General features: G+C 37.2%; 1 protein-coding gene across 2 annotated transcripts in view; it reads right to left on the bottom strand.

The window, feature by feature from the left end:
• LOC137634903 (uncharacterized) overlaps positions 1 to 17,216 on the bottom strand; it is a 160,400-nt gene that overhangs the window by 103,308 nt on the left and 39,876 nt on the right. The window contains exons 1-6 of one of the 2 annotated variants that reach the window (XM_068367449.1): positions 13,411 to 13,623; positions 8,435 to 8,561; positions 2,748 to 3,663; positions 2,482 to 2,597; positions 818 to 943; positions 416 to 583 (exon numbers count right to left, since the gene is read on the bottom strand). In XM_068367449.1, the coding sequence (XP_068223550.1) occupies positions 416 to 583; positions 818 to 943; positions 2,482 to 2,597; positions 2,748 to 3,663; positions 8,435 to 8,561; positions 13,411 to 13,450 (1,493 nt within the window). In that variant the 5' untranslated portion in view covers positions 13,451 to 13,623. Of the gene's footprint in view, positions 1 to 415; positions 584 to 817; positions 944 to 2,481; positions 2,598 to 2,747; positions 3,664 to 8,434; positions 8,562 to 13,410; positions 13,624 to 17,216 lie in introns of those variants that run through there. The other variant, XM_068367451.1, reaches the window with a different exon arrangement.

Genomic DNA, 17,216 nt, shown 5'->3' with positions numbered 1-17,216 from the left:
CACAGTTAAATTTACTGATCATTATCAAATGGAAAAAAAAAATATTAGGGATTTTGTATACATAAGAACATCTTAAGATTATTACAGTAACCAGGTTAATAAAGTAACATCTGAAATACTGCTCAGGAATTTGAGGATTTCCATAAAATAAAAAAAAGACACTAGGTTTATTCTGATACTGATATGCTACTGTGACAGTTGCCTTTTACAACTTGTAGGACAGATGCTAATTTTGCTTATCTTAACTTTGCAATCTGAAATAGAGGCCAGCATTAACATCTAAATATGACTACTGTACTGTAATAACACTTTGTTTCAAGCAATAAATTCATGATGCATGTTTCCTGAAGTTAAGGTAAACACCCTCAAATTCATACTGTACAGTATAAATTATCAAACAAAATGAATAACTTACTGATCCCAATGTTTATTATACAACTTTGTAGGCATTGCAAGGAGTCGCTTGTAGAGGGACATAACCCCTACTAAGTTTCCATTATGGAGCTCGTAACTGATACATCCTTCCCAAAAACAGGAGCTGTGCCATGAGTGTCCTAAGTTCTGCAAACCATATTCATAGAGCCTGAAGTAGAAGGGGAAAAAAAAGCCAATAACCAAAAATTCAGGAGTGTCTGTAAAACATTGAGACAAAATATGGTGCTTTAAAATGGATATCATTAACTAATTGTTACATAAAGTACACAGATTCTGTTTCAATTCTACTCAAATGCATAAGTTCTTTTGTGGATTTACAGAAAGTTGATTATGACAATATATCAAGAGAAAAACAAAAAATTTTCACTAAGCCATGACTTACTGCCTAACATTATCTGATGGAAGTTCTTTTTTCTTAGCATATGAAATATACATATCCAACAATGGCATCCATAGGTCTGTGCAAAGAGGAATACAATGCGTTCCAATCAGCAATACACCTAAAGCCCTGAAAAATAAATATAGTCAATAAGTTATATTATGAAGTGTCTCTGTATGAAATCAAACGACAACAACATGCTGTATGTATAAATTGACTTAAGACAAAGCAAAAAGAAATGAAATACTAAACATATCAAATTACCTGTGAAACCATAAACAGCAGTTAAAGATTTCTTAAATTGTTCTCATTCATAAAATTCACAAATAATTAAACTTTCTGTCAAGTTACAAGAAAAGGACAAAATAGGTAATAAACTGATGAAACCTGCTTTTAATTTCTTTGCTCCCAGTGTCAGTAGTGTGAAATTTTATTTCTGCATCTACAGTAGTTATGAAAATTTAACATTTCCTTTTTTGGGTTTCAAAAAGATAGAGACTTGGATATTTAACATGGCAACCCTGTAATGTTTTATATTTCAACTTTACAAGGCAAACGAACAGTTGTCCTGGTCACATAAGCAAGCTTTTGTTACCTTTGGAAGTACCTAGGCATTTACATATTGGTACAGTACTACCTTCCTTTCCTATATTGGAAAAATTATCCATTTTGAATACTGCTTGCCCATAACTCAATCATTTAATCATCTTGGAATGCTAGGTAAAGGTAAAGGTGTTTCAGTTCCAGATTCATCCAAATAGATGCTTACCAGAACACCAGCTGGGCAAGACCAACCCCCAAATGTGGTGCCCAACTACAGCAGTGGCCTTCCCAGTAAACAGTTTAAACTAATGGTCCTAGGGTGGGATTGATCTGCTGCCATGCGAATGCTAGGCAAAAACGTTACCACTGTAATAGCCAGGAGGCTAATAATCACTGAAACTATAACAAGAGCTACATTTTTATGCAGGTTCTGCAGTGGATGCACTAATCTATTTTATAACCTAAAAACTACCCTGCTTAACTTTAAAAATTGCAATGGTACTGAAATCAACAGATTTAATATGCTGTAAGGACACTGTCATTTCAAACCCTATACAGTATACAATAAGTGAAGCAGTTCTGAATGGAAGAACATAAATTTCATAGGTGGTTCTTGGGTGGAGATTGTAACGGAAGTGTAGGAGGAATCAATATGAGGTGAACTCCATAACTGACTTTATTTATTGACAAAACAGGTATTTATAGTCCATCATGAATCCCAAGAGAGTGAAAATTGTATGTGTATATTCAATGTTCCTTTCTGCTCGGCAACCCAAGCCAAGGACTGAATGTCCACATGTGGTCTTTCCATTATTTCCGTCAGTAAAGAGAAAGAAAAACAACAGTTAAGCATCCAAAATATGAACCACCCAGAGTACATGTGTACAACCCAGCACCATAAGTTAAAGTGGGTCAATCGTGTGTTGGCAAGGGGTAAGAGCTTCCCCGTCTCCCACCAGTGACTATCAACACCTCATTAAAAATCTTAAAAGCATAGTTTCAGTCAAGCTGAAATCACACTCCTATTAAAGTATTAGAGTTTATATTCATGTAAGAACAACTCTATATCAAAGACAAAATGTGTAACATCTTGACATTTATGCATAAAAAAGGACTCTACTAACCTTTCAGTTTCTTTGTGTTTTACTTCCATGTCACTCAGCTTTTTCCAATATGCAAAGCAATATGGGTACAAAGGAAGGAAACCTTCAAAGGCTGAGCGTGCAGCTTCTAGATTATCCTGTAAAAGTTGGGATAATCAAAAAGTTACAAAATAAAGTGTAAACCAAGCATATATTTTTCATAATGTCTCACTTCACTTTTAAAAACTTCATTTGATAATGGAACAACAAAGAATACTATAAATTCAAGAAAATATACTGATGCTTACCATATTTTCTACGTGAGTCAAGAGATAAGTCCATCCATTAAAATCATATGGATTTTCTCTAACGAATTGCCAATACTGATGTAATATAGACCATGCCGTTTCTATCTCTTTTTGCTGTTTATCTTCTTTGGCTTTTTCTTCTTCTAAAGAGTCATAATTCTTGGTGATACTTGCTACCTGTGATGCTGATATGGAAGCATCTTCAGGATTTTTTTCAGAAGAATTTTCTCCCTCGGTACCCTTTACACCTAGGAGCTCTTCATAATATTTTTTTGTTTCTTTTTCTAATTCTACTGGATCCTGTAATGGCAATTCAGTTACATTATCATCACATCTTTCTGGATTTGTTTTCTTTTCTAGATCACACGGAGTTTCGTACCTAGGTGTACTGTTCTCAGAGGAGACGCATGCAACCTGGCTTAATCCTAATTCCTGTTCAGAGACACACTCCTCACTTGTACTGGCTTCTGCATTCTGTTCCTCTTTCATGGTAGTTTCACTGTCGTTACACATTTGTGTTTCTTCTGGGGATGATAGGTTTGTACTGACAGATGACTTAGAACTTGAGATATCATTGTTACGAGACAATCTAACTTTCAATTTCTCAGAAGGCTCAGGGAAACTACAGGTAGTCTTGTCCTGACTAGATGAGATCTCATCTTTGTTTTGAGCTTCATCAGAATTCTTTGCCATAACAAAAGAGTGATCCAAACGAGGAATTCCAGCCAACAACAGAGGGGGCTCAGGTTTCTTAAGTTTTTTCCCCCTTCCAGAGGCAGCTCCCCTTTTACTCCTTGAGAGCCGCGAGTCTCTAAGATCATGATCAAACATACGCTCACTTCCATTCCCACTGTAAGATTGGTAATTCATATCTGTTTGAATTTCCCTTGTGCCCTCTCTCTCTCGGTTACTGGTCCTGGAACAAAACAGAAAAAATATATATCAACCATTAAAATGGAAGATGCACATTACTAAATGTGGTCTTTATGAAATCAGCCTTCATATTTCCTAAAGATGCCTACTTTCATGAGGAGGTTAAAACTGTGCTGAAGACAGCATTCAAAACAAAATCTTTGCAATTAATCTAAATGTACACAAATTAATAAATTATATCACAAAAAAACAGCAAAGCAATGAATAATTACCCTCATAAGTACTTTAAATGTAATAGGAATAGCTGAGGATACTGTACAGCTATTATAAAATTACAATTAAAACTCAACAACAATTAGTTTTAACTTAAAAACTTAATTTTTACAAACACATTTCATGCTCAATGGATAAAAAAAAATATTATTATGGTATTTGAGGCATTTCGGACATGCCTTGCACCAAACTAGAAGGGAGAGGTAGAAAACTGGAGTACATCAACTGATTTGGATCTACGAAACCTGTTTATAAAAAATGTACTTACAGTTTTGGTATAAAAATCAAAACTTCTAGTCTTAATAAAATCTAACTTCTAGTAAAGTGAAAAGGAAAGTGAAATAAAATGAGCTATCCAGCTGAGATGATATCCTAACAAGAATAATACAGGGACTATAATCTAATCAGTCAGAATGGTATGATAACCAGCTGGATATCTTATCAACCCTCCCTAGGATGTAATGGTGATCCTAGTTTAGCGATGGTATACAGTACTTTGTCCATGAGTCAAGAATGACTGATGTGCCTTGCTCCCTCAACCTAATGGCTTAAGATCCAGAGTAGCCAATGTTAATGTTAGAAAGTTATGTTTCCAAAAAAAAATTTACCTTTGTCTTAATTACTAAGGTTGAGACCTCATCATAAACTGCTATAAAACTACTGTACCATTTTTAGAGCAATTTGTATTTTCTGTTGCCACATAGACCTGAGTCATTTTTATGGGTAACACTCTATTACTGTTTTGCTATGACCAAAATAAAGGAAATCCTGTATGGTTGGCTCCCTGTTCCCACTTGTACTGGGTAGGTTCGTAGGAGCCTGCGGTTCAATCTCCACTTCAGTCTTGGTTAAGACTTGCAAGATGGATGAAGGGGGATATATATGTAAATTACGTTTGTATAGCTAGGAAAAACACAAATTACTCGAAAAAAAATTCAATTTGTTCCTACACGAATACAAACCCTAATTATTTATGTGGGAGTCTTCCTTAGGTGTGAGGAAGTCCCTATGACCCTATGTTAGGGAGTCTGTCTGAACCTTGAACCAAAATAAAGTACCAGTAAAGACTATCATGACTGGCAGGGCCATGATGTAAGTCTCACAAAAGGTGGTAATATTAGAGCCACAACCTGGCAAGTTTGAGATTTGTGAAAGAACAATTTCTCAATTTGAGATACATTATGTCACAATGGTATTCTTATCTGCATAAGTGGTCATCAGCATAGGTATTCCCAAGGAAAGGAGGCTCCGAAGAGAGGAAGGAAGGCACTTTTATTCAACTCTCATACAACACTTAGGCTGAAAATAACTGATGATGTGGCCTGATCGGTAACGTCTCTGCATGGTGTTTCCCAGTCGGGGGTTCGAGTCCCGCTCAGACTCGTTAGTGCCATTAGTGTCTGCAACCTTACCATCCTTGTGAGCTAAAGTTGGGGAGTTTGGGGGAGCCTATAGGTCTATCTGCTGAGTCATCAGCAGCCACTGCCTGGCCCTCCCTGGTCCTAGCTTGGGTGGAGAGAAGGCTTGGGCGCTGATCATATAATATATGGTCAGTCTCTAGGGCATTGTCCTGATTGCTAGGGCAATGCCACTGTCCCTTGCCTCTGCAATTCATGAGCAACCTTTAAACCATTAAATCATGTTAATTGTTCTGTCCTGTCAGATTATTAATGGTACCCTAACTCTAACACCTCTACCATCTTTATATAAAATAGCTGGTATATGACCACCACATATCCAACGAGAAATGCTAGCAAAAACTGAAAAGAATAAACAAATTAATGACCCTAGAAACCCACTCCACAATTATCAGGAAGCAAGGCGAAGAATGAAATCCCGCAAAAGCTTAGAACCAATCTGGGCAGCTGCTCACAGGCTAGAGAAGTGGCGGGAAAGTGCCCGATGGCCATCCAATGAGGTGCTGCCCAGCCCAAACGAAGGACTGCCCAGTGGAACAACCCTCACTAAGAAGGATTGGGTAACCCTAAACAGAGCAAGGGTAAAAGTGGGCAAAACTGAAGATAAAACACTACAAATGGGGACTAGCCACCAACGCTGAATGCCCATGTGGGGCAACACCACAAACAATGGAACACATCCTACGAGTACCCACTGGGCCCTCATTGGTCAGATCAAGACCTCCTCAGAGAGGCAACAACAACACCCTTCTGTGGGTTCGACATTGGGTGGCCACCACTGGACCTAAGAAGAATGTGTCCAAATATTTTTGGGTACTGTACAATCTTTCAGGTAATGGGTTGTGAAGGGGGGTCTGTCTTTTCTAGACCCCAACAATAAGCACCTGTGCCACCAAGTGGCTCGTGGAATGCTAAGGTTGAGCAATATCACAAATGTCATGAACCTTTGGAGGGACACCAATTGATGCTTCTCCTGAAGATCTGTGTGCTCTCATAATAGTCTCTCGTAAACAGAAGGAAATGGTGTTCTTGGTTACTCCCTTCTTGTTCAACCTGTGCTTACAAATAAGTTAGGGATGAGAGGGTAAAAGGCTGAAGTCACCTTTAGATAAAGACGGACTACCCTTACAAGACAAATTAACAGACTGTTCGGATCAATAGTTATTTCCTTGATTGCTGAAGCCGTAAAGGAGTCAAATCGGAATTAGTCATTGATGGATTTTGGGTCTTAGCTATGAATTCTGACACAAAAGAAAAGGATAGATTTTTCCAACCCCTGGAATGTGACACTACATGAGACAGACCATGTAAATTGCTCACTCTCTTTGATGATGCTAGAGCTAAGAGGAAAACCGCTTTCAATGTAAGGTCCCTGTCAGATGCCCTGCGAAGAGATTCATATGGTGCAAACCTTAGGGATCTTAGAACCTTTGATACACTCCAGGACAGGGGGTTTGTATTACCGTGGTGCATAAGATTGCTCAAAGCCTCTGATTAAAGCCGAGACTTCCCATAAGGAGAAGAGATCAATTCCCTTCAGTCTAACTTTAATTGAGGCTGGGCCTTTAACCGCTGTGACTAAGAGAAGTTTTTCCTTTACTTAGTAAACTAGAAAGTCCGCCACCAGTGGTAAAGTGGTTTTGAGTAGAGTAATGTAATGTTCATTATAAAACACCAATCTAAGAAAAGTGACCCCTTTGTCTGATAGATTGCTGTGAAGGACTTGCAGAAGTATACTGAAAGTCCCTCCACAGTCAGTCTCAATGCCTTTCTTTTGGAAGAGGTGCTGGTTAACCTCCAGCTGTGAAGAAACAGACAGTGACCTGCCTCATGAAATTCTTTCACATGAGGCTGACATAGAAGGTTTGGCCAATCTGGAAGTTCTCTTGGAACTTCTGGAGAAGATCTAGAAGATCCGGGTACCACTCCACTTGCAGCCACCTTGTTCTCATACATCTGAAATAAAGAGCTGTTCCCCCGAGCTTGGTACAAACAGTGGGGATGGTAATATGTTAGGATTTATAAACTCTGGAAAAATTAACAGTTCCTGTAATAAAATCCTGCTCTGGCTGATTAATTGCAGAGGCCAGAGGGTCATGATCACTCTGAGTATTCGCTGTTTCATTAAGTACAATCAGAGATAACTTGTCTACTTGTCTACAAATTCTCGTTTGATCAAGTGGCCCCCTTCCTTTGTCATCGACGTCTCTGGGAACTCCGATAACGAACGGTTGAACAGGGAAAATTCAGGGCTGCAAGAGATTTCTGCTTCTTGCCCTCTTTGGAGGAAGAAGTAGAAAGGGAAGAATCCCTTTTAACTTTTTTTATGACTGCTGCTGAATTTCTTCCACTGGGATGATGACAAGCCCCTACAAATCTCACATGGGGAAGACATGGAACACCTCTTATCTCAACATACAGGATATAAAGGATGGGGATCCACTTCCACCCGACTCATGAAGGGGCCACAAGGATGGCCTTCAAGGTCACGGAAGGTTCTCATACATACTAGAGAAGTACTGATGATCACAAGAACTGAAAAGGAAAAGCAAAAAAGCACAGCATAGACAGCGGTAGAGCAGACGTCCATTCATCACAGCAACTAAGAATAAAGTGAGAATTGAGCAGTAGGCTCCTACACGCCTATCCAACGCAAGTAGGAACTGTGGGCAAACCATACAACGTTGTCAGACCCAAAGTGAGGATTGAGCCATAGGCTCCTACACACCTATTCAACGCAAGTAGGAATCAGGGGCAACCATACAATGTTGCCAGACCCACTGGATTTCCTTTATTTTGGTCGTAGCAAAACAGCAAGAGAGAGTATCCCACATAAATGAAGAGGGTTTGTATTTACGTAGGAACAACCCAAAGTTATGGATACCATCACAATATTTGGACCTTAATGACAAATCAAAGAGGAAATTTCACCTGTATACCCAAAAAAATTCAAAATACAATTAATAATTGGCAGATGTGTCTGGAATACCTCCCATATTGGTTGATTGGTTTACACCTTTCATGCTATTGGTCATCTGCGGATGAAAATACAGGCAAAATAATGGACTGTGCAATACGTAATGTACAACATTTTTCATTCAACAATTTTGGTCACCTACTTACCAATAAGGATCATCTTCATAATGAGGTACACTTGTAGGCGGGGTTTGAGTCTCAAAGTCATCTAACTGTCTTGAATAATGCTGATTTTGTTGTCTTGAAAGAGATTGCTTGATAATATTTCCTGCATCTGTAACAAAGCATAAGATTTTAAGCTTGTAACATCATTTTGCACCCAGGCTTAACTTCTCTGTATTTTACCAGAATGTGAGAAGGTGGTATTTGAAAAACGTAAAAACATAATCAGCCACTTTCAAAAATATTGTACGAATTACCATCTAGACTCTAGAGAAAAGTGGAAAAGAAACAAAACTGAAATATCACATTTGATCATGCTTTAGTTCAATTAATGATTTAGATTGAGCAGCCAAACCCTGATGTGTCATACGATCAAGATACATATCAAATTTTAAGCAGACTAGAATGCCACTTTGAAAATATTCTGTGAGATTTTTCCAGCTGTGACCATATTGTGGAATAATCTTCTTAATCTGACAGTTGAATCAGAGACTCATTTTATACTGTAGTTTATATATGACTCATCTATTTTAAATGTTACTGATCTTAAAATACAATGCATCACATTTCCTATTTACTGTACTGTACAGTATTACATAAATAAGTTTATCGCTATCCCCTTATTTACTTTCCTCACTGGGCTACTTTCCCTGTTGGAGCCCTTGAGCTTGTAGCAGCCTGCTTCTCCAACCAGGGTTGTAGATTGCCTAGTAATAATGATAATTATACAAATCTAAGTTCTTTAATAGGAGTAAGACTACAGCAAAGCTGGAACAGCCGTTTAAATTTAAACGAGGTAAACACAGTTGCTGGCGGGTCGGGGATAGACGCATGTAGAGCAATCTTAACTTTGACCTTAACCTATGACCTGTAGGATCAGCATAAAGTCATTCCCCTTACTGCCACTCATACAGTGCAATCCATCTCCATCTTGAACAGAGTTGTCCGAACTTGTTCTAAGGGGAGAGGTTGATGACCGGTGCCCAGACACCAGATGCCTTCTCCACTTGAAAGGTGGCTGTAAAAGCCTGGAGATCCATCTCATATAATCAGTAGTGGCCCCTTGTCCAACAATGTCTTTACCTCTAGATGGAGGGCGAGGTGTTTCGATTAAGTTTGGAAGGTAAGCGATAAATGTCTTCAGTATCAGAGTATGAAAACAGGGAGAACCAACGAACAGAATACGGTACCTGTCTTGTGGGACCCATACCGTAAAGTTGTTGGTGCCGTGCTGATGCCACTTTGCCCATTGGCTCGCCAAGCATCCCCCAACTTGTGGCCGTCTGAGTAGGGAACTGCTAGTCCTAGCATCCACCAGCTCCTCTCCTACCTCTGCCCCTTCTGCATTGCCAAAAAGGTGACAGCATTAACTCCCAGTAAAGCCAAGTTGATAAACTTCATTTTCCTCTCAGGATCAATTGAGTTTTGAGAAGTTAAGTTTGACACACCACCCAACCAGAGGTTTAACCAGAACGTTGCTTGTAAGATGGCTCTTCGAAACTGTGGTCGTCAGTATCAGCACTGTCTACAAACTTAAGACTACTGACAAGAAAGGTGGTTCTACATTAGATTTTTCCGACTGCTTGTAAGGTGAAAAGATCGCCATTTATTACCCAGGGCTTGTAGTAATTTATGCATCGATGGTATGCCTTCTAGGCATAAGGAGGGCCATAGTGCCCTTATGGCTATTCCCTCAGCGTCCTGAGGAATTTTCAGGAGCTTACTCAGTGGAGAACTGTGTGATATCGCTACTTCACATACGGGCGACGTTACCACCCATTGTTTTGTTGTTTGTCCAAGGGCAATATCACTATTGTCGTCATCCTTCTTCATCACCCCAATGGAGGAAGGAGAAGGGTTAGAGGACAGATTACTGGAAAAAGAAGGAAGAGGGCTGAAGAATCTCCTCGATTTTGTAGATCCGACTGTGATCAATACCATTTTGGCTTCTTCACCTTTTTTTCCATTTTCCACTCACTGCTCTGGCAGCCAACTTCTGCACACGTTGCAGAGGGAAGACTGAGAACACTCCGGCCCTCTGCAAGAGATGCATAAAAGATGTGGATTGACATTAATCAATATCATAAAGGTACCACACTTTTGTCCGGTAACTCCAGGGCAGGAACACACGTACACTTATGTTTTTTCTATCATTAAACACACTTTCGCTAATGAAAAATGGGAAAAAAGTTAAACAGGCAAAATAAGATCACCGAAAATACGTCCGAACACCCCAACAGCTAAAATCAAACTGACGTCTCAAGTGTGCTGGTGAGGGGACGGGGCTCACCACGCCAACCACCAGTAACCGCGGAAACACCTCGTTAACATTCTAACAGCCGAATTCCAATATTAATTCAAATATTAATTGATCAATACGTGTAATTATGCCCCAGCATGCCTTAGTCATAAAGAGGAACATACCAAAACAGCCAGCACTCCTTCACTTATAGCAAATATATGTTTAGTATTGATTAAAACATTATACAGTATATATTTACAAATTTTTTCAAGGCACAAAACTTGTTTTTTTTTAAGTAACCAATTAATCATAGGATGCATGTTCTGATGACGATGATGCTTATCACAATTCATTTCACTGAACAATTTTAGATGTACAGTAAACCTTTTGTAAGTCCATTCACTTAATTTTTGCACCATTTAAGTGTTTCACTTTCCTTCATCTAATTTGTTAAAGGTTTCATTTTACCCTTTACTGCCTACTTTCATAATGTTTTAATTATTCTATTAATGCATTTTCCCTGTATTGCATCGTTGGAAACTGACATTTTGCCTTTCTCATCTTCCAAGTATTTTGAGTAATTTATTTTTCTTTTGCATTTTTAGTATTTTCCTTCATTTTAAAGGAATTTTATTCTGTATCAATCTTTTCTCTCTTTTTCAGTACTCTTACCCTTCAAGTGCTATTGAACATACTTTACCTCAATATATTCTACTACCTTCAGCGCCATTGGACGTAATTTACAGCTAGTAATTCCCAGATTTTTCTTTACTATTCGTGCATTTGAAAATTTATAAAAATGTGAACACTAGTGTACTGTATACCAATGGAATGGATATCTATTTCGCTAAACAATAGTAAATGTTTTCAAAGTCTTAACTTAAATAAAATGTCAAAATAATGGGTCTGGGGCTCGAGTGCCAAATCACTTGGTAAGGGATTGGCACTCCAGGTTAAAGATTCATATTTACTGTACAGAATAGGTGCGGCTGTTTTTAAAACTTCAGCACATTCTCTTTCAGAGTTTTTAAAGTAACAGATACTGTACATCTCTCATATGTCTCAGTGTGGTATGAGTTACCTTTTCAATGATAATTGATAAATAGTATTTGGAAACCTAATGAAAACTATTTATAATCATAAAATTATAACGGAATAAGGATATCAAACACAATTCAACTTGCAAGCAAGGCGATAGACTTCATCATTTCAGGTTAGGTTCAGGGGAACGATCGATCCTAATTTAGGTTAGGTTAGGCAGAGTATTCCTAAATTTCTCTCTACTATAATTAAAATGCTTTGGATTGGATTTATGGGACAATAGACTTTATCATTCTAGGTGAGGTTCAGGGGAACAATCGATCCTAATTCAGGTTATGTTTGGTAGTTTGGTAGAGAGCATTCCTACATTTCTCTCTACTATAACAAAAGGGCTTTGGATTAGATTTATGGGCTCAGGCTAGAAGATCTACTACTGGGGCCTGAGAGGCCATTCCAGTGCCCATGTGCAATGGGGTAAACCCACGCCGTTGTGCTAAGAAGGATAGTTATGAGGGTAGACAAGATGGAAGAAAGGCATCGGGAACAGAGGTACAACAAAGAGCTAAAAAACGAGTCCAATTTGCAGACGAAAGGATGATGATAAGACCTTTTAAGTAATGCCTAACATGCACCATTTGAGGTGCACTGACGGTAATAAATCATAATGGAGAAATATGGGAACAAATAAAACCAATGTACGGTAGATGAAATCAAAAGACAACTGGTTTGCTACAATAATAGCCTATTCTGAGAGTACAAAATCCATAACTACAAGATAAGCAGTCTTTAGTGGGTTTTGCCCAGGAATTAATTTCCCACTTGACTAATCTACAGTAATTAGCATAATAATGGTATCACTTAACTGGTCACAGACACCATGCTGTACAATAAGTACGGATACAACATTCTAAAATATGTTAGTTTAGGTCGGTTGTCACCTACTGATGTGTAAACATGCAATATCCTTAGTTGGGTTAGGTCGAGGTAAACAAGATTTTGGAGTAATGGAGCAAGAGAAAATATTTACTGAAATACCTATTGGTCTATAAGACTTCAGTTGCAAATGTAGCCAATAACATATTACTAAATTAAGGTTTATTACATATGACAAATAAACTACCGTATGATACCGTACAGCAAAAGCCATTAGGGGGGCCTTTGTATAACAGCGGCCAGTTCCTCCAGTGTGCATAAAAAATGGAATTCAACTAACCTAAACTTTTAACCCCTTAACCTAACCTACGAGCCGTGTCCTTACCCGCTTACCTGACGAGGGGGGGGGGGGGGGTTAACGGCCCCCTGCGAACAGCCTTACACTGCCGTATTTTTAAGTGGGTATAAGGGGACCAGACATGAAACTTTCCTTATCATATAGGGTAGGTAAGGTAAGGTTAAGTTATTATACGATATTTTGACTAAATTATTGAACTATAATAACATCCAACAAACGTCAGGGTTCGTAACTTTCTGAAAATACGTGAAGTCAAGATGTGCTTTAGTTCAAGTCCCAGCACTAGCACAAGCTAGAATTATAGTGCCTAACTACTTTTCTCAAGTCTAAAAGAGTCTAACTTATATCCAAAATAGGAAAGACCACCCTGGACACTAAAACAGCCTTACTATGCCCTACACTATCAACTATAACCTACGGAACATGACGAAACATCACTATTCTTACATCTCTTATTTATTGATCCTCTTCTCGGTGGGCGAGGCATCTCTTCCGATGAATATATCTATTAAACGACTTCCGTGTATACTCTAAGTTGTAGTAGTTCCATGTTTCGGGTTTATTTAATAGTAACTATAGGGAGTACTTGAATATTAAACTGTTTATATGGCAAGGAAAACTTCGGCTGCTTCCAGTGTTGCCAGATGGTTTGGTCTCAAATTCCCCAAAACTCATGATAAAATATCCCCAAAACAAGCCAAAAATCCCCATTTCCACAAATATATTTTCTCTTGAAGGCTTTACTAATATAGAAATTACTCCCCAAACTTCATAATTGTGCAAGCAAACTACTTAGGACAATATAAAGGTTTACTTATCCTTGTTTCTTCATAGAAATTCATACAGAAAATCCCCATCAGACAACCAAAATACCCAAATCTAGAGATAAATTCCCATATCACTGGCTGCTTCTTTAGATACGTTTCAACTTTCGTCACTTTCCCGACGGATCCAACGGCAGGATTGCCAGTTTGGATTTTTCAGGCCAAAAAACCTCAAATTTGGCTTATTTTTAAATAGGTTGGCTCTTAGTAATATGAAAAAAGCCCGGTCTTAAATACTATATAATTGGCCTTTATCTACTAATTGGTTGGCTCTTAGTAATATGAAAAAAAGCCGGGTCTTAAATACTATATATTTGGCCTTTATCTACTAATTGGTTGGCTCTTAGTAATATGAAAAAAGGCAGGTCTTAAATACTATATATTTCGCCTTTTTCCACTAATTGGTTGGCTCTTAGTAATATGAAAAAAGTCGGGTCTTAAATACTATATATTTGGCATTTTTCTACTAATTGATTGGCTCTTAGTAATATGAAAAAAGCCGGGTCTTAAATACTATATATTTGGCCTTTTTCCACTAATTGGTTGGCTCTTAGTAATATGAAAAAAGCCGGGTCTTAAATACTATATATTTGGCCTTTTTCTACTAATTGGTTGGCTCTTAGTAATAGGAAAAAATCCGGGTCTTAAATACTATATATTTGGCCTTTTTCCACTAATTGGTTGGCTCTTAGTAATAGGAAAAAAGCCGGGTCTTAAATACTATATATTTGGCCTTTTTCCACTAATTGGTTGGCTCTTAGTAATATGAAAAAAGTCGGGTCTTAAATACTATATATTTGGCCTTTTTCCACTAATTGGTTGGCTCTTAGTAATAGGAAAAAAGCCAGGTCTTAAATACTATATATTTGGCCTTTTTCCACTAATTGGTTGGCTCTTAGTAATATGAAAAAAGTCGGGTCTTAAATACTATATATTTGGCCTTTTTCCACTAATTGGTTGGCTCTTAGTAATAGGAAAAAAGCCGGGTCTTAAATACTATATATTTGGCCTTTTTCCACTAATTGGTTGGCTCTTAGTAATATGAAAAAAGTCGGGTCTTAAATACTATATATTTGGCCTTTTTCCACTAATTGGTTGGCTCTTAGTAATAGGAAAAAAGCCGGGTCTTAAATACTATATATTTGGCCTTTTTCCACTAATTGGTTGGCTCTTAGTAATATGAAAAAAGTCGGGTCTTAAATACTATATATTTGGCCTTTTTCCACTAATTGGTTGGCTCTTAGTAATAGGAAAAAAGTCGGGTCTTAAATACTATATATTTGGCCTTTTTCCACTAATTGGTTGGCTCTTAGTAATATGAAAAAAGCCGGGTCTTAAATACTATATATTTGGCCTTTTTCCACTAATTGGTTGGCTCTTAGTAATAGGAAAAAAGTCGGGTCTTAAATACTATATATTTGGCCTTTTTCCACTAATTGGTTGGCTCTTAGTAATATGAAAAAAGCCGGGTCTTAAATACTATATATTTGGCCTTTATCTACTAATTGGTTGGCTCTTAGTAATATGGAAAAAAGGCAGGTCCTAAATACTATATATTTGGCCTTTTTCCACTCATTGGTTGGCTCTTAGCAATATGAAAAAAGTCGGGTCTTAAATACTATATATTTGGCTTTTTTCTACTAATTGGTTGGCTCTTAGTAATATGAAAAAAGGCCGGTCCTTTATACTACATATTTGGCCCTTTTTTACTAATTGGTTGGCTCTTAGTAATAGGAAAAAAAATATGAGAAAAGCCGGGTCTTACATACTATATATTTGGTCTTTTTTCTACTGATGGCTTGGCCTTTTAAAGCTTCTGTTGATTAGAAGTTGGCCTTTTCTCATTTACAAAACTTGGCAACCCTGACCAACGGGTTCATTCGTACTTTTCCAATCACTTGTCAAGTTCCAAAATTCGTAGGTGAATATATTATTATTATTATTATTATTACTATCCAAGCTACAACCCTAGTTGGAAAAGCAAGATGCTATAAGCCCAGGGGCTCCAACAGGGAAAAATAGCCCAGTGAGGAAAGGAAATAAGGAAATAAATAAATGAAGAGAACAAATTAACAATAAATCATTCTAAAATAAGAAACAACGTCAAAACAGACATGTCATATAATAAACTATCAACAACATCAAAAACAAATATGTCATAAATAAACTATAAAAAGACTATGACAATGCATGAAAAAGAAAAAGATTTCTTTTTATATCATGCATTTGATGGAAATTCTTTATACCTAAGATTGGTCATTGCAGTAAGTTAGTCAATATTCTTAAAATTTTAAAAAATAGGTTAATGTCACTATGAAAAATTTAAATGACTAATTCTAAGGTATTCTGGGTGTGATTAGCTATTCTGATATAAAATTGCATTTAGCATTTTCAAGCAAGGTAAAATAGCAAGTATTTACCAAATAAATTAAATATTTATGGTTTTTCCTTCACAAAAACATAACTATTACCATTTTATATTTGTTTTAGACGAATGATTTCCGTGGTCTCGTGTTCTTTACGTTCGACCAAGAAAAGAATTATAGAAAAAAATAGAAGAAACTATTGAAGAAAAAAAGAAAATAATGAAAAAATTAAGATTTATTAAAGGAAATGGCCCTATGCCTTATATCAGAGAAATGTATCTGGATAAGGCATCCCTTGTGATGAAAGCAAGATTAAATATGCTCAACTTAAAAGGAAATTTCAGGGGAAAATATGATGACAATTTGTGTGATTTATGCAAAGAAGAAGAAGACACCACCGAACATTTATTTTTATGCCCAAAGTTAGAACAGCTAAAGAATGTAGAAATAAGTTTAGGTATGCTAAAAAACCCTAGCAGGGATCTGGCTGCATTTATAGATAGGGCAATGAATATAAAAGAAGAGTTTAGGAAGCCCAAACTGATTACCACAACAGGTTGCCAAAACTGATGATAGCCAGGTGTTATCGTATCCAATTTCAAATTATAAGGGAATAAAAGTAAAGATTGTGAACCTTATTATGATATTAATTTATTTAAGGCACAGATGATACAAACTTAATAATAAGAATAAGCTTAGAAGCTTTGCACCTATCTATAAAGAGATAGAGTCCCCGCAAACTTATTTTGCGGAGTGAGCAATAAGGAACCAGGAACCAGTGTGTATGCTACATCGTAAACTCATTTCCGATAGAAACGAAGACAAGAATCGTTATAATGAAGACAAGAATCGTTATAATGAAGACAAGAATCGTTACAATAAAGACAAGAATCGTAACAATAATGAAAATAATCGTTGAAATAAATCTAACAATCGTTAGGACAAACAGAAGAATGGTTGAAACGAATTCGAGACGATAAAACGAAGTCAAGAATCGTACAACGAAGACACAAAAATGGTTAAAAACGAAGACAAAATGGTTAGAAAGATGACAAGTGTGAAT

This window comes from Palaemon carinicauda, chromosome 45 (assembly GCF_036898095.1).
Source record: "Palaemon carinicauda isolate YSFRI2023 chromosome 45, ASM3689809v2, whole genome shotgun sequence".
In the NCBI taxonomy this organism is placed as follows: domain Eukaryota; kingdom Metazoa; phylum Arthropoda; class Malacostraca; order Decapoda; family Palaemonidae; genus Palaemon; species Palaemon carinicauda.
Note: the sequence above shows the minus strand (reverse complement) of the source record. Positions and strands in the feature narration are given on the sequence as shown.